We start from the raw sequence: 23,593 nt of genomic DNA on the forward strand, positions 1-23,593 counted from the left end.
ACTTCCTTCAATGCTCCATTCCAATCATCCTCTTTATTTATCCATTCTAATCTGACACTATTTGATTCACACACCAAATATAAAATTACCTTTTTTCTGTCATGCACACCAACTGTTCGACCTTTTGCCTCAACCAAACTTCTTGATTTTTCACTCTTGTTCTTTCTATTTTCCTTTTGGGTGCTTAAGGGGGTATTTTGAGTTGGAGTTCTACCCATTTTGCTTTGTTTTGGAGTTATACCTTCCTCCTCTTATGCCTTAGCGGTTGTTGTGGGGTGCTAGATGGGGGTGAGCAACCCGTAGTTGCTCCCCTCCTTCGAGTGTGAGGGGTTTGGTCTCTGTTTTTTGCTCTAACTCATCTCGAGTCGGGGTCTTTAGGGGTCCGGTGTCTTTTGTGATTTGTTTGTTTCTGTTCTCGTGTGTACATGGCTACCATAAAAAGAATTCGAAACGTAAATACAGGAGGGCTTGGTCCTAGCTCCACTTACGGTTTAAGGCCATGCCCCTTTAAGCATTTCCACGAGTGTAAGGATGGTAGACCTGGGTCCTCGGGGTTTTTCCGCCTAATTGAGCACATGCAAAGTACCCATTTCAAAACGGATACTCGGAAGAACCTTTTAAAAGACGCTATCTCTAAGGATTTGGACCTTTTTATAGATGTAGGGGAAGCCCTTCGGGAGGGGGATAAATGGTTATGTGGGAGGTGCATGACGTTGCATGCCCTTAGCAGGGGGGTGCAAGCATGATGATGGTGTCTATTCTTTTTCTGTGGATTCTGGAGATGCTGGAGAATTCATTGTTGGGATCCAGAAACCTAATCGTGTGTCTGTGGATAGGGACCCAAGTCCATCTGTAAGAGTGGTTGGGGATGTATCCCTTTTGGAACGGTTTTCTCCCTTCCCATTCAAACGGTTAAGAGCATCCCCCCAAGTTGTCGTTTGGCGTTTGCTCAGGCTTTGGCATGCGCTTTACGCAAGGTAGTGGATTTACCAGGCTCGATTGAGAATTGGGTCAAATTACTATTGTTGCCGCGTTGTACTTTAAGGGTGGTGAAACCTTCCACTAGGCAGGAACGCAGGTCAGGGAATCGAAAGTCTTTGCAATGTAGTAGCATTCAGCAAGCACTTGCGGTGTGGAAAGATGGATCTGGTTTTGCTGACTTGGTTCTTTCTCTCTTTGATAACGTGGGGGGGGGAGCACTTTTTCTAAAAGAGAGGTCGGAGGGGAGGAGGGTTCTGAAAACAGCCTTAATATTAAACAATGTCTCAGGAAAGTTAGGGATGGTCATTTCACAGCTGCAGTCAAGGTATTATGCTCAAGTGGGGTTGCCCCTCTCGGAGATTCAACCATGAAAGCCCTCATTGATAAACACCCAGTGGTGCCGCCTCCGTCCTTGCCTTCTAGCTCTGTCGTCCTGCCTACTCTCTCTGTGGATGGGGACTGTGTGCTTAGATGTATCCGATCATTTCCTAAAGGGACCTCATGCGGGAGAGACGAGATGCGGGCGCAACACTTGTTGGACGCTCTTAGTGGTGAGGGATCAGTGACTTCCATGGGTCTGCTCTCAGCCATCACTAAAGTCGTCAACTTATGGCTTGGGGGTCTGTGCCCCAAGGTGCTCGCTGAGTTTATTGCTTCGGCCCCCCTTACCCCTTTATTAAAGCCGGATAATGGAATTCGGCCCATTGCTGTGGGGGCTATCTGGCGTAGGTTGGTTTCTAAAGTGGCTATGAAGATGGTTGGGAAGGAAATGACTCAGTATTTAGGGGACTTTCAGTTTGGGGTGGGGACACCTAATGGGGCAGAGGCGGTGCTTCACAGCGCGAACCGGTTTCTTAACTCCTTTCACGCGGACGGCTCTTTAGCTATGCTTACCGTGGACTTCTCCAACGCCTTCAATATGGTCGACCGCACAGCCCTTCTCCGAGAGGTTCATCATCATTGCCCGTCTATCTATCTATGGGTCCAGTTCCTTTATGCCCAGCCGGCTAGGTTGTACATTGATGATGACTGTATAGGGGCTACTACTGGGGTTCAGCAGGGAGACCCCCTTGGGCCCCTCCTCTTTGCCTTAGCATTACACCCTCTTGTTCTCCGGGTACAAAATGACTGTAACCTCCCATTTCATGCTTGGTACTTGGATGATGGGACTATTATTGGTGGTGCCAACAAAGTCGCTAAAGCCCTAGACATTATCAACTCGGAAGGGCCATCATTGGGGCTGCAACTTAATATTAAGAAAACCGAGGTTTTTTGGCCAGCGTGTAATGGGGTGAAAGTCAAAGATGGGCTCTTCCCTAGTGGGATTGGTAGACCAGAGAGAGGGGTAAAGCTCCTTGGAGGGGCTGTTAGTCGAGATCCCTACTTTATTAAGGAGTTGGCGAGGCGGAGAGCATCTCGTGCGGTTGATCTTATGAAACTCTTACCTTGCCTTAGGGATCCCCAGAGCGAACTCCTTCTGCTTAGGTCTTGCATGGGGGTTGCTAAGTTGCTTTTTGGGTTACGAACATGCCACCCCCATATGATGGATGATGCGGTATCCTGTTTTGATAAGGGGCTACGAGAAGCCATCGAAGACATAGTTGTATGTGGAGGCCCGTTCTTTGGTGATCTTCAGTGGCGACTTGCATCTTTACCGATGCGCTTAAGGGGTTTAGGCCTTCTTTCGGCTCATGATGTTGGGGTTTACGCTTTTGTAGCGTCGAGGGCTCAGTCTTGGAAGCTACAGAATCACATCTTAAGGAATAGCGGAGTTGTCGACCTGGACCCAGACTACGTGCAGGCCCTGGAACGCCTAAATGGCGCTCTCCCAGACTTTGACATTGGCGGTTTCTCTAATATGGACACCGCCCCAACAAAGCCTCAAAAAACTTTGGCGAATGCCCTTTTTGGAAAAATCGCTCAGAGCCTGGGAGAAGTTTTTGGATTGTCCCCTCGACAGAAGGCGGTTTTTGAATGCTTACAAGGTCCTCATGCCCAAGATTTTCTGACCGTTATCCCGATTGATGGCTTGGGCCAAAGCATGTCTGCGGTCGAGTATAGGGCCATTCTTAAGTACCGTTTGATGGTCCCAATGTACCCAGAAGACGAAACATGTCCGATCTGCCGTAACCTGCCTGGATAAATTCGGAGAGCATGCGGTTCATTGCAAGGAGATGCCTGGGTTCAAATACCGACATGATTGGGTGCGGGACGTTCTTTGGGACATCTTAAGGCGAGCTGGGATATCAACTAAAAAGGAAGCCCCCGTAAACTTCCTTACAGACCCCACGGAAGGGAGATCCACTCTACGACCGGCAGATTTGCTCGTCTTTGGTTGGGCCGGGGGAAAACACGCTTGTGTTGACCTCACAGGGGTATCTCCCTTAGCTGGTTTGAGGGATAATGGGTTTGTAGCTGCGCAAGCAATGAAAAGGGCTGAAACGAAGAAGGTGGAGAAACATGCTAAAGCCTGCGAAGAGAACCAACATGTTTTTGTCCCTCTGGCTTTTGATACATTTGGCTCCTTGGCACCGGAAGCTATCCGTTTTCTAACCAGGGTCCAACAGGTTGTGCATAGCAATGTGTCGACTCCAAAGGGGCAGGGGTATGTCTTTAGCAGGTTAGGGTTTGCAATTCAGAAAGAGGTTAATATTAATAATAACAAAATAATAATAATAATATTATTATTATTAATATTATTATTTGAAATAGGTTAGGATTAATATTGCGGATTATAACTGTCTACAATCTTGGTGAGCCTAGTTGAGACGAAATGTCAACCTTCAATGTTGATTTTGAAGCTGCAAACCTGAATAACTCATTAATGAGATAAACCACCACTATAAAAAAACTCTCGAGTCAGGTTTCAAACATGAGAGCATTAAGATCCTACGTCTCAGCCAAGGCGAAATTATAAAGAATTTTGAGATGATTTCGATGAAGTTAGTCAAACTTATTATTATTTGAATTAGGCTAGTATTGATATGCGAATTATACGTTTTCGAATAGTTGGTGAGAAATACCCCTGATATACGCTTTCGACTTTCGAGATCTTCTTAATATCCGCTTAACTAAAGGTGCACAAGCAACTAAACGAAAACCAATCCAGTCGGTGTTTATGGAAGACACGAAATACGACTCTTTATGACAATCAACGGGCTTCAATTAATCACCTTAAGGAGGAAATTAGGAAAGATGGCTTCCTATGGGTCAAAAATAGAGAGAAACTTGTGGGTGTGGATTGAGAAGTATGTCGCTCGTTATCCTTTTGAGTGTACTAGCGATAGGTGTGAAAATGTGATGATTGTGTAATATGGTGCGTAGACTAGTTTGTTTTCTAATAAAATTTACGTCAAAAGTTTTAGCTTCCGGGATTTAATTTCTTCTTTTTATTTAATTTTCTAGTGATTTGATGATGTAACTTTCGAAGTTTGATAATTTTGAGATGATTTTTGATGAATTTGATCAAAATGATGAGTTCACTTTTATAATTTTATATGGCTCTTCTTTTTATTGCTTTTCTGGTTTAAAAATTAGTCATGGCTGAAGCTTTCGAAATATTAAGGTGTCCAAAGCAAATTATGAAATTATTTAATAATTAATATCTTTAATGAATGTGATCTAAAGTCAAATAACGAGGAACACCCATTACCCATACTCATAGCTACAGGAAGATGCCAATTTACAAAATAAGTTAGGGAGGTCACTTGATCCCGAAACTTGAAACCTAACCCGAGAAAATTCGTACCTGAACTAATCTGATCTGAGAAACCTGAATCTGAACCGAAGTAATTTGGGTTTGTTCTTGGGTCTGAATTCTATGTTTAGAGTCAACTCGAAAAACTCAAATAAACTTCTAGTTTTAAAATCATATATATTTTTAGGTACTATAGGCTAAACCTTAGCCACTGATGTTATCTCAATTTAGTCCAAATCGACTGTTCTCATTCCACCTATTAGGAATCGATTGTTTATTGTTTATGAATATTTCAATTTATGACTAAAAGTGACTATAATCCAACACCCTAGTCATGGTATACCGAAGACGATTATATTCGTCTTGTTTATTACGGTTGAACTTTGTTAAATTTTACTCTTTTTAGGATGTTTTATCGGTTTACTTTTGTTTTGCAATTGGTTTATTAACATTAGGAGTAAAGAATAATATGCTACATTTAAATTTAGCAATGTATTTTTTTTTCTATGAACCCGAAGAAACCGTGAGAAATTTGGGTTGGGTTTCGGGTCTGGATTTAAAACTTTGAAACCTGAAGAATCCGACCCAAAAAACCGAAACACGAAAAACTAACCCCAAAAACATCCTAAAATAAGTTATTAAATTATTTGGTTTATGGCATTGTAAAAGTTTGTACGATTTTATTTAACTAGTGGTTATTTTAGTCCTTGTTTGTTGGTTTATTTTAAGAAAACATTGTTTATTGTGCCCCCATCTTCCAAACTGTGTGTCTACATTTGTTATATGTAGGGTTTATGGGTGCGCATGGGTCGGTTTGGGGCGGTTTTTGGACAAACCCGTAACCATAATCGATATAGCGGTTAATAGATAACCATATCCATAACCGATCGGTCATGGCGGTTTCGGTTAATCGGTTTTAACGGTTATAGCGAGTCGGTTATGGGTCGGTTAACCATGGTCAAAATAAACAATCCTTCTGTATGATTGTAAACACTGAATAGTCGCTAATTGTATTGTGAATTCAAATATATGAATTTTTTACTTCAACTTATTGAATTGACATATCTAATTGACATATTAAATAATTGAAATGACAATTTGGATGGAAATTAAGAACGACAATTATTGAATACTGGAATGAATATGGTAACCAATATCACAAATATTATTGGCTAAAGGTGTGCGAAATTGTTTTCTGTAACGGCAATAAATGAAAAATATCACGTTGATGAACTAATTCTAATTTCAAAACCCTTATTTCTCGATGAATAGTTACATAAATGGGGCGGTTCGGTTATGGCGGGTTTGGAATTAACATAACCAAAACCGACCCACATTTGGTGGTTTTCAAAAATTCATTAAACCAACCCACCGGTTATATCGGTTATCGGTTAAAATCGGTTCGGTTATGTCGGTTATGGTTCAGTTTGCGGTTAAGACAGTTAATTTGCTCACCCCTAGTAGGGTTTATGCTTTTATTTTTAAATAGAAGATTACAATTTATAAATATTATATCACTTTATTTGAACTCCAAGCTCACATACCATTAACATACTTCCAAAATTTGCAATATTGTGTCAAAAATGAGATTCGAACTTCACTGTTTAAAAATTAATTAATGTTATGAACCCTTTGGCATTATAAACTAAACACAGATCCAGACAAAATTCAAACTTTGGCATTACTTTAAATCACACTATGCATTCAAACCCGGAAAACACAAATTTGTATCGAACCAAAATTCAAACTTAAAAAAGTTGAATAAATCCTACTAACAAAAATATTATATATTTAGTTGGGTTAAATAGATATCTCAAAAATCCTATTTTTATAATTGTCATCTCCCAATTTAAGCTGAATATCTAAATAAGTAATTTGGATTAGTGTTTCCGGTTTCAGTTTTCTTGGACACCCTTAATTGAACCGGTATCTCACCATAAAATACCAAAACGAAAACATAAACCGAATACCATACTTACTTTGTCAATATCATTGAAAATACCGAAAATAACGAGAACTAAGGGTTGTTTGGGATTCCTAATGAAAAATAAGTTACAAAAGCGTAGCTTATTAATTTTTTCCTCTCACGTTAAAATCAATCTCAAACACCTTATTTCTTTTTTAAAAAAATTAATAAGATTATATGTAAATAGATGAGCTACCAGGCCACAATAAGGGGGCTTTTTGATTTAGAAGGGTGTAATGGATGGAGCCTCTTTAAACCTCTACCTCAATTATTATTATTTATATATATATATAAAACAAATAAACAAACCCACTAATCACCTTTCACCTCTTTCCCCCTTCCAACGCTTTGTATCCAGGGCGGTGTGGCCGGCGCCTTAGAGGTAGAAAACACTCCACTACGCATGATCTAAGTTATAAGCTGATTAAAATAAGCAATCACAAACACCCTCTAAATGATACCGAAACCAACAGATGGCATGCAATCATACATGTCTAATACAGTATCAGTATTCATACCCGAAAAAAACGAACATCCATGCAAAAGGAGAGAAAAAAAAAAGAATAACATTCATTAAAACAATTACCAACCCCAACTTCTCACAAACACCCCCTCCTTCTTCTTCTTCTTCTTCTTCTTCTTCTTCTTCCTTTCCATCCCACTCATTTTCCGATAACAACCGCCGTAACTTATTTCACCGTTGACTAAGTCAACTACTGATTCACCATGTACAAGAATCAGCTGCAAGAGCTGGCTCAACGAAGCTGCTTCAACCTCCCCTCGTACACGTGTATCCGGGAAGGTCCGGACCACGCGCCAAGGTTCAAAGCCGTCGTTAACTTCAACGGCGACTCCTTTGAAAGCCCTAACTATTTCTCCACGCTCCGCCAGGCGGAACACGCCGCCGCTGAGGTGGCACTCTCGTCGTTATCCTCTCATTCACTTGCCGCTCGTATTCTCGTAAGTTTTATTTTATTTTTTTTTCTGATTGTAATTGATTAAATCAATTAGGGGTAAATTAACTTCTGGGTTTTGTTTATTATGTCTTTCATTGTAATGGGTTTTGTTTAATTTTCGAATTCCGCCGGAAAATGACGTTTGCAGTATTTTCCGGCGGTTGTTTTGAGTTAAATGGATTAGGGATAATTGGATAAATTAACTTATGGGTTTTGTTTATTATGTCTTTAATTGTAATGGGTTTTGTTTAATTTTTGAATTCTGCCGGAAAATGACGTTTGTAGTGTTTTCCGGCGACTGTTTTGAGTTATGGAAAGTGGGTATGTCAGTTAAATCAGTTTGGGATAAATTAACATCTGGGTTTTGTTTATTATGTCTTTAATTGAACTGGGTTTTGCTTGATGTTTTCCTACTCATGTTTTGAAAATCATGAGTAGGTATCTCACTAATTATTCTATTTGGTCAAATTTTACATATTATATGTAAATTTGGTACGTATATATTTACTTGAAAAGTTGGTAGAACTCGTTAGGCACCAGTTGGTAGCTCATCAGTCAACTAGCGCCTAGCGAGTTCTTCCATGCTGATAGCATACATGCTCTAAATTTCAATGAAATTTATTTCAATACTAGTGTGAAAATAAAATGTGTGACATATACTGGTCAACATCTTTGTTAGGTTTGGTAGTTTACTTATTTATTATATGTCGTACAATATAAGTTTACAAGTGAGACAAATGCAAGTCAGATGGAATTCGTTTTCCATTTAACAGAAATGAATTGAATTCTGTCATCCATCGATTCTCCGATCACCGTCTGTGCTTAGGGCTCGTTACCTCTCATCCACTTCCAGATCCATTTCACGGTTATTATTATTCACTAGTTAATTATTTATCATCATTCGATTCATTTCGACAACGATTATCATCATTCGATTCATTTCACGGTTATTATTATTCACTATTTAATTATTTATCATCATTCGATCCAAAAATTCATCCATTTCACACTCGACAACGATCCAATACGATAGGGCAAACGTTTCTAAGCTCCTGATTTTTCCTCTGCTCTCCGCAATTCAGGAAGGTAACAACAGCCCTATTAACCCTTACCGGAGCTCTCCAACACGTCCATAACACCATCGCAGCTCATTATTCTCGCTGTACTGTTGTTTCCGGCTACTGTTGTTAACTGCCGCCGCCGCCGTCGTCTATTGCCGCCGCCGGAAAAACGATTAAGGCTCTGTGGAGGTTGCTGGGTTGCTGCGAGGTGTTATCATTGAAGGATCTTAGCTGATTCACCCTCTGCCGCCACCGTAACACGTCGCCGGAGCTCCGCCGTCGCCGCCGCTCAACGCCGCCGCTGCCGGAACTCAAGGGTTGTAGATTGTGTCACGTTTCTAGCTTATTCTCGTTAGCTCACGGTGTCTCGTCCCGGTTTCAATATTGGTGACTTGCTAAAATCCCGGTGAGATCGTTTCATATCTTTTATTTTTGTTGGCAATAGGCCTTGATGCTGCTAGAGTAGTCAGTCCAATTTATCTGTTACTGTGTGCCGTGTGTCTATTATTATTATTATTAGTTTTTGTTACTACTATTATTATTATTATTATTATTATTATTGATTTGGTGTTCTATTGCTTGTGTTTGTGTGATTAGTTGCAACCATAGAGCGTAGGAACCATGACTATTACCTGAGACCATGTCCTGAATCGAGGGGTGTAGGAAAGAGTAAAGATAGGGAGCGTATATTGCGTTTGGCTTCTTGGAATGTAGGAACATTAAATGGTAAGTTGTTAGAATTGGTAGATGTGCTTAAAAGACGTAGGGTTCAGATAGCATGCCTCCAGGAGACTAAGTGGAAAGGACAGAGGGGCTGAGTGTAATGGGTATAAGTTGTGGTACTCGGGGTCTGATGGAGCTAGGAATGGAGTGGGGTTTCTAGTGGCTAAGGAAATACACACTAGTGTGGTGGAGGTGATAAGACATAATGACAGGATTATGGTGTTGAAATTAGTACTAGGAGAGGAAGTAGTGGCAGTAGTCTCCGCCTACGCGCCTCATGTAGGCCTAGGGGATTAGGAAAAGAGAGAATTTTGGGATTGCCTAGACGCAGTGGTAGGGGGCATACCTAGGGGGGAGAGGATTTGCATAGGAGGTGATTTTAATGGACACATTGGTAAGGCTAACGATGGTTTTCAAGCCGTACATGGGGGTTTCGGTTTTGGTGATAGGAATGAGACCGGAACAGATCTTCTAGAGTTTGCGGTGGCACATGACCTAGGTATTATAAATTCTTTTTTTAGGAAACGAGATTCTCATTTAATCACTTTTAGCAGCGGCGGACGCGACACGCAAATTGACTATCTTTTGATGAGGCAAGGAGACCGACGTTGGTGGAAGGACTGCAAAGTCATACCTGGGGAGGCAGTTGTGACTCAACATCGACTACTAGTGACTAATATAGCCTTCAGAAATAAGCTGACTGTTCGAGAGAAGAAAGGTACACCGAGAATTCGATGGGGAAATTTGAAGGACGAAAATCTCCTACCGTTTAAGGATAAACTCATACTGCATACGCGGGCTCGACTAAATGGGGACTCAACTCATATATGGGAAGCTATGGAGACAAAGATCATCCAAGTAGCAAAGGAGACTCTCGGGGTCAAAACAGGAAAGTCAAGTGGGCATAAGGAGTCTTGGTGGTGGAATGACGCAGTGCAAGACAAGATAAGGGACAAACAAGGATGTTTTAGGGAGCTAATGAGGTGCACGAATGAGGAGGAGCGAGTGGAATTGAGGGACAACTACAAAACGGCCAAGATAGAGGCAAAGAAGGCAGTGGCGGAAGCAAAGAATGCGGCCTTTAAACGGATGTATGAAAGTCTAGAAACAAAAGAGGGGGAACATGCTATGTTTAAGATTGCCAAAGCCAGGGAGCGTAGAAGGCAAGATCTAGGACCGGTGAAGTTCATAAAGGATACAGATGGGCATGTACTGGTCAAGGAGCAGGACATCAAGCTAAGATGGCAAACCTACTTCCACAGTCTTTTTAACAATGGGAGAGCTTACCAAGAAGAACATGACAACACAAACTTTCAACGACAACAATCGAATAACTGCTACTGCCGACGGATCACACGAGAAGAGGTGAAGGACGCACTTAGGAGGATGGGAAGGTCTAAGGCGGTTGGCCCAGACAACATACCCATCGAGGTGTGGAAGTGTCTGGGGGAGGAAGGAGTCATGTGGTTAACTACTCTGTTCAATAGTATTCTCAAATCAGGTAAGATGCCAGACCAGTGGAGGAGCAGCGTTGTAGTTGTTGGGTTTCTATGAAATTAACAAGCTTAGTTAACCATTTAACTAGTCACAATTAAGGCGGAAGCGTGATATTTACAAACTAAACATATGTATCCATGTGTTTATATATGTATATGTTCATGAATAACCTAGTTTATTCATGTTATAAGATTACCAATAATCTATTTACTAGAAACCCGAAGCAAGGATCAAATGATACGGAAAAGCTAAACTATCAAGCTTGTAAACACTTACATTCTTAACCCTTTAAGAGTTTAGTAGATGGTTGAAGAAGATGATGATGTGAATGCTAGACTTTCAAAGGAAAACCCTCAAACGGAATATACCCCGAGCCTCCAACACACACCGAGCTATGCTAGGAAGCTTGAACACGAAAAACCCGAGACCCGAGCCCTTCCTTTTTCTTTTGGCCGTAAACAAGAAAGAAAGAAAGAAAGGAAGAGTTGTTTTTTTTTGGTTTTTGTTACTTGAAAGTTTTTTTTATATGTTATCTTTTTGATCATCATTTATTTTCATCATACATAAACATACACCCATAATGTTAGGTATATATGATCATGTATCCATTACCAAATATATGACATGATGTGATCAAGACTATGGGGTGTGGGGCCCACCCAAAACCGGCCCCAATTATATCTTTTTTTTTTTTTTTTTTATTTTATATTTTATAAAATATATAAACACCCCATCTTTTATAAACCATTTTATAAAAGAATACATAGTTAAATAATTATTCCAATAATAATTATTTGAATAAATAAATTAACCAATTAATTTATTTAACACTTTCAAGTAAATATTCAGAAACCCGATTTTCTGAATGTATCGTGTTCTGTATTTGTTTTATAGATCTTATCTTAACAAATATATAATTGGTGTGTGTCTAACTCGTTATTGGGTATGACCCGACTTGGATCAAACACGGCTAGCCACATTAACCTAATTATGTGTCTCGGGCATACGGTATTCCAACAATCTCCCACTTGCACGTGACTCATAAGAAGTTAATGCTAATGGTGAATACCGCCTAACAACAGTTCACCATCCCTAGTGTGTTTGACTAAGTGCCATTCAATAACATCATCCCCTTCAAGTCCATACTTGATATGATATAGGTAAGTCTTATCATTATATCCCTTTGTTACTAGATGTCCTGTTAAATCGAAGAGACACAGAGTGATCATTCTCTCAATGATTTAACTTAACAGGCCTTAGACATCTAAACTCTCAACACATAAGAGGAACAAATCCCATCTTGACTGCATACATCCTTGTTGACATCTCGTATGATATCTGAGCTCTTTCTTTTACGTCATCGTGTTACCGAAAAACAAAGAAGAGAGTCAAGTTATCAGACTTGATGAAAAACCAGATCCAATATGCATCTCAGGTCAAAGGACACAATAATACTCGCCTTTACTCAAGGATTACTTATGATCAGTTGCACTAACTCTATGCAGTGATCCTTGAGAGCGGATCATGTCCAATATTTGTATCCCACAAATATTTATAAACCTTGGTGGCAAACCTATGCCCTATATTCATCACATGAATATCAACCAATCCCAGTTCATAATAGTCTTACCTTCATGCCTGTTCCCACAAGCATGATCGACTACGGACGTTTAGAACAACATAAGTCATTCATGGATTAAACATGCAAATATAGAACATAACTCATTGAATAATTAAACATAATTAATTTTCATGAGATACCCATTATATTCGTTCTTATACAAACACTAAACACAGATTAAATCCACTCACTAGAATACCGAAGTCCTAATGCACAAACATGACCCTCATGCTTTGGCCTATCGAGGAGCTTCGTGAGTGGGTCCGCAATATTTTGATCGGTATGAACTTTATGAATACATATCTTTCTCTTTTCAACTTCATCCCTTATGTAGTTGAATCTGCGCTCAATGTGCCTCGTTTTCTGATGAGCACGAGGCTCCTTGATCTGTGCAATAGCACCCTCATTGTCACAGAATATCTCTAGGGGCTCCTGAATGGTAGAGATAATCCCTAGATCCATGATGAACTTTTTCATCCATGCAGCCTCTTGGGCTGCCATTAAAGCGGCGATGTACTCAGATTCTGTAGTGGATAACGCGACAACATCCTGCTTCGAACTCTTCCAAGAGACAGCGCCTCCATTCAAAATGAAGACATATCCCGACTGTGACCGAGAATCATCTCGGTCAGTTTGGAAACTCGCATCCACGTAACCCTTTACGACGAGTTCCTCCTCACCAGACCCATATATTAAAAACATATCCTTAGTCCTTCTAAGGTATTTTAATATATTCTTGACAGCCATCCAATGACTGTCACCTGGGTTGTGCTGGTATCTACTCGTTATGCTTAAAGCATACGAGACGTCCGGTCTGGTGCACATCATTGCATACATAATAGATCCTATTGCCGAAGCATAAGGAACATGCTTCATCCTATCCTGCTCTTCCTTAGAGCTAGGACTTTGGGATGAGCTCAACACGGTTCCTCTAGGAATAGGTACCAAACCTTTCTTAGAGTTTTCCATCCTGAACCTTTTCAGGATTTTATCAATGTACGCACTTTGATTGAGTCCGATCAATTTCCTTTGTCTATCCCTATAGACCTTTATTCCCAAGATATATGTCGCTTCTCCAAGATCCTTAATTGAGAAACGACTACTTAACCACGCTTTAACGTTTTCCATACTTGGTATATCATTTCCAAATAAAAGTATATCATCGACATACAAAATAAGGAAAATGATTATACTCCCACTAGCCCATTTATACACACACGCCTCATCACCGTTTTGGACGAAACCAAACGCTTTGATTTCTTCATTAAAACGATGATTCCACATCCGTGATGCTTGTTTCAACCCGTAGATTGATTTCTTTAACTTACAAACTTTATCAGGATTAGATGGATCGACAAAACCTTCAGGCTGAACCATATGGACATCTTCCTCAAGATATCCATTTAGAAAAGCGGTCTTGACATCCATTTGCCATATCTCATAATCAAAATGAGCTGCAATGGCAAATAATATCCTAATCGACTTAAGCATCGCGACCGGCGAGAAGGTTTCATCATAATCAATCCCTTGAGTTTGCGTGAAACCTTTTGCTACAAGTCGTGCTTTGTAAGTATCTAAATTTCCATGCATATCGGTCTTCCTTTTGAAGACCCACTTACATCCAACCAGTTTGGAGTTAAGTGGACGATCAACCAATTCCCAAACTTGATTATCGTGCATGGATTGCATCTCGGCGCTCATGGCTTCAAGCCACTTGTCACAATCAGGTTGTGACATAGCATCTTTGTAGGAGATCGGTTCATCCGAATCGACCAAGTAGCAATCATCCACAAGAAATCCATATTTCTTGGGAGGTCGACTAATCCTATTAGATCTGCGAGCAACGTGTGTATGATCAACCATTTGATCATCTTCAACATCCTCGTGTTGAAAGCTAGTATCGACCAACTGTGTATCATCAAGTGATTCTTGAACCTCTTCAAGTTCCACTTTCTTTTCACTAGGTCCTTCCATAAGGAACCTAGTTTCTAAGAAGTATCCTTTGCGTGAAACAAACACTTTTTGTTCACTAGGATCATAGAATATATATCCTATATCATCCTTTGGGTATCCTATGAAGATACACCTGATGGATCGAGCCTCAAGTTTATTTGGGGTGTCACGTTTAACATAAACTATGCATCCCCATACCCTTAAATATGAAAAGGATGGAACCTTTCCATGCCACACTTCATAGGGTATTCGATCCACCTTTTTGGTCGGGGCCATATTCAAAATACGAGCCGCTGTTAGTAGCGCATATCCCCAAAATGATGGCGGTAGTGAGCTTCGTGCCATCATTGATCGAACCATGTCCAACAGTGTTCGATTCCTCCTCTCGGATACTCCGTTATGTTGAGGAGTTCCAGGAGGAGTGAGCTGTGAAATAATTCCACAATCTCTAAGATGACTTTGAAAGGCATCACTTAGGTATTCGCCTCCTCTATCGGAGCGGAGTACCTTGATTGTTCGGTCGAGCTGATTTTGTACTTCATATTGAAATTCTTTGAACATTTCAAAGGCTTCATGTTTGTGTTTCATTAGATAAACATACCCATATCGACTAAAATCGTCGGTAAAGGTAATGAAGTACCTTTCACTATTCCTACTAGTTGGCTTGAAAGGTCCGCATACATCCGTATGTATGATACCTAACAAATCCTTAGCCCTTTCATTTGTACCTTTGAAAGGCTCTTTGGTCATCTTGCCTTGAATACAAGATTCACACTCATCAAACGAACCTAACTCGTTTGTTTTCAAAAGACCTTTCTTTTGGAGAGTATTTATACGATTCTTGTTTATGTGTCCAAGGCGACAATGCCAAATGTAGGAATCACTCAAATCCTTTTTGAGTCTTTTAGTAGAAGTTTGATATAATGAGCTATTTAAGGTATTATCATGAACCAATTCATAAATACCGTTGTTTGGTACAGCTTTAAAATAAAAGATACCATTAGATGATACATGCATTTCTGATCTTACAAATTTAAAGTCAAAATTACATTGTCTAAGAAGGTGCACAGAAATAATGTTCCTAGTCAAACTAGGAGCATACAAAACATTTCTCAAAACAACTTCCAAACCACTTGGAAGCGATAAAGTGAAGTCTCCTCTAGCGACCACGTGCACCCTTGCACCGTTGCCCATGAAAAGATTCACTTCGCCCTTCTTTAAGTCTTCATTCTTTTTGAACCCCTGCAACCAATTGCAAATATGAGTTCCACATCCGGTATCCAATACCCATGTGTTAGAAGAAATAAGATTTAGCTCAACATTAATCATAAAGACATTACCCGAGGTATGCGCCGCATTCCTCTTGTCTTTTAGCTCTTTTAGGTAGACCGGGCAATTGCGTTTCCAGTGTCCGGTCTCCCCACAACCAAAACAAGGATCATCCTTATGACCCCTCGGTTCCATAACCTTTTGTTTCTTTGCCATAACCGGTGATTTGCCCTTACCCTTAAGATGCACAGGAGGACCCTTTCTTTTGGCTACCTTAGCCTTAAGATTGGGTTGAGATCGATTCTTGGATCTACCTTCATTGATCGCAAACATGGGTAAAACCCTTTTGCCCATGCTCGCCTCGGCTGTTTTAAGCATTGAGTGAAGTTCTCCAATGGTTTTGTCCCACCCGTTCATGTTATAATTTAATACGAAAGTGTCGAACCTTTTCGACAAAGAGTTAAGGATCAAATCCGTTGCTAACTCTTTTGAGATGGGACAATTGAGCTTGGCGAGGCGATCAATGTAACTTTTCATCTTAAGTACATAAGTTGAAACTGGTTGATTATCATCCATTCTACATGCATGCAAGGCTCGAACCGTTTCGAACCTTTCAACTCTTGATTGCTTAAGGAACATTTCCTTAAGTTGAGTAATCATGTCGTACGCATTATGGTTTTCGAAATCCTTTTGGATTTCGGGAACCATAGTCGCCAACATGAGGCATGACACTTGAATGGAATCTTCCGTGAGTTTGACCCAATTCATATATTCGACCTCACTTCCCTCTTCCGGTTCTTCGGGGATAGGTGTTTCCAAAACATGATATAATTTTTCTTGTTTTAGAACAATCCTTAAATTTCGGAACCAATCCGAAAAGTTATTGTGGTTAAGACGGTCTTTAGCGAGAATAGATCGGAGAGATACGTTTTGGACGTTAGGGATTATGTTGTCGTCGACGTGTGCGGCCATCTGCAGAATTTTAAGTTCATTTTAGTGTTTTACCTTTTAATTATTAATACCCTTTTTATATATACCAAATATAATTAATAATTAAAATCTAGAATCCAACGATAAACCCGACTCCGGTTAGGTGACCTTTTTCCCATTGTCGGTTTATCAAGGTAGTTATTCATAACAATTGCAAACCCTTTTGCAACTTCTAGAGTTTATGGGACCGGTTCGAAATCATATTTCGTGTCGGCATGTTTATCCCATCAACACCTATTAGACCCCATGCTTGGGTGACCCTCTTCACATGGTTCTAATTTAAGTCGTCCTACTTGTATCAACTTGTAATATTAACATACAAACGGTTAGGTGACCTTTTTCCCATTTATATGCCAATATTACCTCAACATATTAATTTACTCTACGTGGTTAGGTGACCTTTTTCCCACTAAGAGCTTACTAATATGTTAAGCGTTATACAAAAGGATGGTGTTTTAACTTATTATCCTTAATTTTAAAAAGGGAATTTTTAGTTTTAATAATTCTAGTTGTAAAACTTTAAATCATGTTCTAACATGCATTTAGTAACACGATATTTTGAAACCATTTTTCAAAATTCTAATTTATAATAAAGCCATTTTATTATGGGCGTGAGACGGCTAGTTAATAAATCCATTTTATTAAACTATGTGTCACGTAATTACCGATAATTATTAGAACCCGTTTTATGCTTTGTTAATTAATTCTATGTGACGAAGTTGATATCCTAATATCTAACAACCACACAATCAAACAATCAATTAACAAGCATACACAATTATACTAGACACGAGCCACTAAATTAGACCACACTTGTTAGCCGAAACAAGTGTGTGTCTTAGGTCCAATCCTAAGGGACACATGACACATGGATGTTGTAGCTCCCACTCGATCCCGCATCCAAATGCTTCGAGCATCTTCTTCAACCCCGTTGTGATCCACTGGGCTTGAACTTGGGCCTTAGCTTCCATAAGCTTCCATTTGGGCTCAATTGGTGGGCTTAGGTCCTTTTGGGCTTGAATCCCTTAATGGGCTTGTGAGACCCATTATTACCATACCCGGCCCAATTAGGCCCAAACTTCCAATTTTGCAATCTTCTTTATTTTACAAAATAAATGTCCTAATACATTTTTCTATAAAATAAAGATATTACAAATAACCTATTTATTACATACCCATATGAATAAATAATTACAAAATTACAAAATTGCCCCTAATTAATTATTACAAACCGAAACTTGAATAATTAACTACAATCACAACATCAACCACAAACAAACATCCACTTGGTCTACGGCTCGGTCTAGTATTAACAAACATAACCCGTTATGTTTTAGGAACCCGTTCCAAAACCCCTTGACTTTATCGGGCCTAGCCCAACCCATTTGGGCTTGACCCAATAACTAGATTATGGGCTTCGGCCCACATGTGCACAACACATGGGCTTCGGCCCAATTAAAAAACTCATGGGCTCGGCCCATTTAACCAAAAATGGGCTTCGGCCCATATAGCCTTTTCCCTTTTATTTCCGGTTAGCCCAATAACCATATTCAAGTGGGCTTCGGCCCAAATTCACCCGAATTGGGCTTCGGCCCATTAACTCGGTTTTTTTTTTTTTTTTTTTTTTTTTTTTTTTTGAACAAAGCCAAAAACAATAACAAGATTAAATACAAAAAAAAATCATGCATGTTAATTTTTTGTATAAAATCTTTCAAGGGGAAAAATATAAAACCGAGAACCCGAAGCTTAGTTTCCCGTATCCCGGCTCTTGATGCCATTTGTTGGGTTTCTATGAAATTAACAAGCTTAGTTAACCATTTAACTAGTCACAATTAAGGCGGAAGCGTGATATTTACAAACTAAACATATGTATCCATGTGTTTATATATGTATATGTTCATGAATAACCTAGTTTATTCATGTTATAAGATTACCAATAATCTATTTACTAGAAACCCGAAGCAAGGATCAAATGATACGGAAAAGCTAAACTATCAAGCTTGTAAACACTTACATTCTTAACCCTTTAAGAGTTTAGTAGATGGTTGAAGAAGATGATGATGTGAATGCTAGACTTTCAAAGGAAAACCCTCAAACGGAATATACCCCGAGCCTCCAACACACACCGAGCTATGCTAGGAAGCTTGAACACGAAAAACCCGAGACCCGAGCCCTTCCTTTTTCTTTTGGCCGTAAACAAGAAAGAAAGAAAGAAAGGAAGAGTTGTTTTTTTTTGGTTTTTGTTACTTGAAAGTTTTTTTTATATGTTATCTTTTTGATCATCATTTATTTTCATCATACATAAACATACACCCATAATGTTAGGTATATATGATCATGTATCCATTACCAAATATATGACATGATGTGATCAAGACTATGGGGTGTGGGGCCCACCCAAAACCGGCCCCAATTATATCTTTTTTTTTTTTTTTTTTTTTATTTTATTTTATAAAATATATAAACACCCCATCTTTTATAAACCATTTTATAAAAGAATACATAGTTAAATAATTATTCCAATAATAATTATTTGAATAAATAAATTAACCAATTAATTTATTTAACACTTTCAAGTAAATATTCAGAAACCCGATTTTCTGAATGTATCGTGTTCTGTATTTGTTTTATAGATCTTATCTTAACAAATATATAATTGGTGTGTGTCTAACTCGTTATTGGGTATGACCCGACTTGGATCAAACACGGCTAGCCACATTAACCTAATTATGTGTCTCGGGCATACGGTATTCCAACAGTAGTTCCTATCTATAAGAACAAAGGAGACGCCCAATGTTGTGGTAACTACCGAGGAATCAAACTACTAAGTCATACTATGAAGCTATGGGAAAGAGTGATTGAGGTTAGACTTAGACGAGAAACTCAGGTTACGGTCAACCAATTTGGTTTCATGCCGGGGCGTTCCACCACAGAGGCAATACACCTTATAAGAAGATTAATGGAAAAGTATAGGGAGAAGAAGCGTGATCTACATATGGTGTTTATTGACCTAAAAAAGGCCTACGACAGTGTGCCACGACAGGTGCTCTGGGAGTGCTTGGAGGGTAGAAGAGTGCCCAGGAAATACATAGAGATAATTATGGATATGTATACCAGGAGTGAAACAAGTGTCCGTGCGCCAGTGGGGGATACTGATTTCTTTCCTGTAGAGGTAGGTCTTCACCAGGGGTCAGCGTTGAGCCCGTTTCTTTTTGCAGTAGTCTTGGATGAGTTGTCAAAGTCGATTCAGGGGACTCTCCCGTGGTGCATGATGTTCGCAGACGATATTGTGTTACTTGCTGAGAAAAAACAAGATCTAAACATGAGGCTTGAGGAGTGGCGAACAACCTTAGAGACAAAAGGTTTAAAGATTAGCCGATCTAAGACGGAGTACCTACACTGTGATTTTGGTGAGATAAACGACAGTGAAGACGCACACATCACAATTGAAGGGCAGGTGGTCCCGCAGGTAACGAAGTTCAAGTATTTAGGATCATTTGTACAGAGCGATGGGGAATTAGACACTGATGTGACCCACCGAGTTCAGGTAGGATGGTGTAGATGGAAAGCAGCCACAGGTATATTGTGCGACAAGAGTTTCCCGACTAATCTGAAGGGAAAATTCTATAGGGTGGCAGTTAGACCTGCAATGCTATATGGAACAGATTGTTGGGCCATCAAGAAGGCACAAGTGCGGAAGATGGAGGTAGCAGAAATGAGAATGCTACGTTGGATGTGTGGGCACACAAGGCTAGACAGAATAAGAAACGTTGTGCTTCGCGAGAGATTAGGGGTGGCGAACATAGCAGACAAGATAAGAGAGTGGAGATTGAGATGGTTTGGACATGTAAAGAGAAGACAGACGACGAATCCTGTTTGATCCGTAGAAAACATTACTATAGAGGGGAGGAGGGGTAGAGGACGACCGAAATTGACTTGGGATGAGAGGATTAGGCATGATTTGATAGACCTAAACCTCTCCGAGGACATGGTTGAGGATAGGAATTCGTGGAGAAGTAGAATTAAAGTTAAGGATTTTTAGAGAGAATTGAATACCTTAGGGCTTAGACTTAACTTATTTAGGTCACATACCATAATGGTATTTCCCTTACATATTTTATTATTATTATTATTATTATTAGCTTTTATATTGCGGTTAAACTGTGACCTTATTATTAATATTATTATAATTAGTAGTAGTTTTTTATATAACTGTTAAACTTTGATTTCCTTTTTTTGCTTCATACACATGTTCTTAGAGCCGAGGGTCTCTCTGGAAGCCACCTCTTTATTCCTATGGATAGAGGTACGGTGTGCCTACATCCCACCCTCCCCAGACCCTACCTATAGCTCTGCTGTCGGTGGGATTTTACTGGGTATGATTGATTGACAAATGCAAGTCAGATTTCAACTCTGATATCTAGTTATCTACACATGTTGATCTAATTTTTAATCATAGCACAATAATATAGAAATATTTTATTAAAAATTTAAAATATGTTAAGTCAAGGTGGGAACACTTTATAAATTATTTGACCATTTTTGTAAGTTTGAAATGGTCTTTGTTTACTTAAATACTTGCATTTCATTCATATAATAAAATTCAAACAAATTTATAAATAATAATAATATAGAAATTAAAAATGGGCACATGGGAAAGTTATTGAATGCACAGGTTTTTGAATTATGATTGTCTGTCTAATATTACTATGGTTATAAATGCCTTGTTGCAGCCTGCATGTGCCTGTAATGTATTTGGGTCATTGAATTTATTGTGCATTTGATGTAACAAGTTTTTATTATTATTATATGGTATATTGGTTTTTATTAATCCCAACTATCGTCTTTTGGTCACTACCGGTCCCAACTAACGAATTGGCTGCTGACGGTCCAACTTTTAGCGTATTTGTTCCTAACGGTCCGCGACCAACAGAATCCTAACGTCGTTAGTTTCAGGTCGTCGAAAAAACGTTTTTGGTCGGAAAACTCAAACTTTTTCCTAAAAACTCAACATTTTCGCCCCAAACATCTTGGTACCTTTGTATCGGACCTTTAGGAACCTTTTTCTAGTAAAAGCCCCAATTATTGAGGTTGCCGGAAACCCTAGAACCATCGTCGGAATCGGTTGATGGTGCTCAAGTGGTGGTAGTTGGTTGGATGTGAGTCAATTGGTGGTGGCTGCGGTGTTCAGGTGGTGTTTTCCGGCAACAAATTTGACTTTTCCGGCCAAAAACGTTTTTCTGACGACCTGAAACTAACTGCGTTAGGATTCTGTTAGTCGCAGACCATTAGAAACAAGTACATTAAAAGTTGGGACCGTCAGTAGCCAGATCATTAGTACCAAAAGGCAATAGTTGGGATTAATAAAAACCAATATACCTATTATTGAATTTATTGATAAAATTGTGTTTGTTGATAATGTAACAATTTGTAGGATGAAACTGGTGTTTACAGGAATCTTTTACAAGAAATTTCACAAAGAGTCGGCGCGCCATTGCCCCGTTACACAACTTACCGCTCGGGACTCGGTCACCTGCCCGTTTTCACGGGTATCGTTGAGTTGGCAGGAATCACGTTTACTGGTGAACCCGCGAAAAATAAAAAACAAGCGGGAAAGAATGCTGCCATGTCAGCTTGGTCTTCTCTCAAACAATGTAAGTCAACGTCAAAGTCAAACCCAGTTTTAGTTTTGACTTTTAAAGTCAAAAATAACTTTTTTTGTGTAATTTAATTTATGTGATTTGGGTTTGTTGTATAGTGGCAAAACAAGATGCAAGTTCATCAAGTGAACCCGAAAACAACGATGAACAAGAACAGATTAGAATCGCGCGGGCCCTTTTGAATTACAAATTAAAACAAAAAACCTCCCCGTTTCAGAGAAGGTTCACAACGCCTGCACCGCGCCCAGCGAGCCCGCAACGACTGCCATTGACCGCGTCTAAAATACTTCCTTTAATTTACCAGGCCCAGCCCGTTTCTCCTGGACCACATGACCAATCATCCCCACCACCAGCAACAACACCGTCACTGGCCCGTCAAAACCGACCCATCAGCCCGCATTACTCGCCTTACGTCCCGGTCCGCCATTACCGGGCCCCACACCACGGGCTTGCGGCTCCGGTCACAATGCGCACCGCGGTGCCAGTTTTCTCAGCACCGCCAATGGCGCCAGCGCCTAGGCCGGTGAAGATCGCACCGCCGATATGCGTAAGGCAAGCCGTGCCGGTTTTTTCAGCTCCACCGGTTAAGAAAGTGGACACGTCGAATGTAAGCTTTTCGGCTCCACCGGTTAAGAAAGAGGACGTGCCGAGTGTGAGCGAATCCGAAGCGATTAAACGCCTAGAGAATCTTGAATTGTGATGAGATTAAGGTATTATGAATGTTGTTAAATGGGATATGTTTTGTATTCAGTTTGAAACTAATGTAAAAACAGTTGGTTTTGGCAGTTAAGATAGCTTCAGGTGTATCAAATTTTGATATTGTGAGTGTTGCTAGCTATGATTATTGTTGTGTGAACCGGAACCAGGTAGAAACTGGTTCCGGGTATGGTCAACAAAAGTCAAACCCGGTAGGAAACCGGTTCCAGGTATAGTCAGGTAATTGACCGGGTTTTCATGTTTTTTTTTGAGTTTCGGGTAGGGCCGGTCAGGATTTGACCGGATAAAGATGGCACCGGTTTTCGGTGGGTTTGGGTCGGTTCCGGTTCCGTGGGGAGAAACCCAATACCAGGTCGTGCCCACGGGTCTGGTACGGGTAGAAACCGGAACCAGGTAGAAACCAGTTCCGGCTATAGTCGGGTAATTGACCGGGTTTTCCTTGTTTTTTTGGAGTTACGGGTAGGGTCGGTCAGGTTTTGACCGGGTAAAGATGGAACCAGTT

At 40.0% G+C, this 23,593-nt stretch overlaps 1 protein-coding gene across 1 annotated transcript; it reads left to right on the plus strand.

The window, feature by feature from the left end:
* Positions 1-7,357: 7,357 nt before the first annotated feature.
* Positions 7,358-23,223, plus strand: LOC143539116 (double-stranded RNA-binding protein 2-like). The gene is made up of 3 exons (XM_077032525.1): positions 7,358-7,604; positions 22,149-22,368; positions 22,473-23,223. Exons 1-3 carry the CDS (start codon positions 7,371-7,373, stop codon positions 23,072-23,074), a joined length of 1,056 nt encoding a protein of 351 aa, XP_076888640.1. The 5' UTR covers positions 7,358-7,370; the 3' UTR covers positions 23,075-23,223.
* The last annotated feature ends 370 nt before the right edge of the window (positions 23,224-23,593 follow it).

Source organism: Bidens hawaiensis, unplaced genomic scaffold, assembly GCF_021521415.1.
Source record: "Bidens hawaiensis isolate Kalapana, Puna unplaced genomic scaffold, B.hawaiensis_p1.1 tig00011798_1, whole genome shotgun sequence".
Taxonomy (NCBI): Eukaryota; Viridiplantae; Streptophyta; class Magnoliopsida; order Asterales; family Asteraceae; genus Bidens; species Bidens hawaiensis.

Bases quoted from the DNA above. Each gene is read 5' to 3' on its own strand.
- LOC143539116 (XM_077032525.1), top strand. From the start codon at position 7,371: ATGTACAAGAATCAGCTGCAAGAGCTGGCTCAACGAAGCTGCTTCAAC. The intron at 7,605-22,148 runs GTAAGTTTTATT...AACAATTTGTAG, and splicing joins CACTTGCCGCTCGTATTCTC to GATGAAACTGGTGTTTACAG. The intron at 22,369-22,472 runs GTAAGTCAACGT...TTTGTTGTATAG, and splicing joins TTGGTCTTCTCTCAAACAAT to TGGCAAAACAAGATGCAAGT.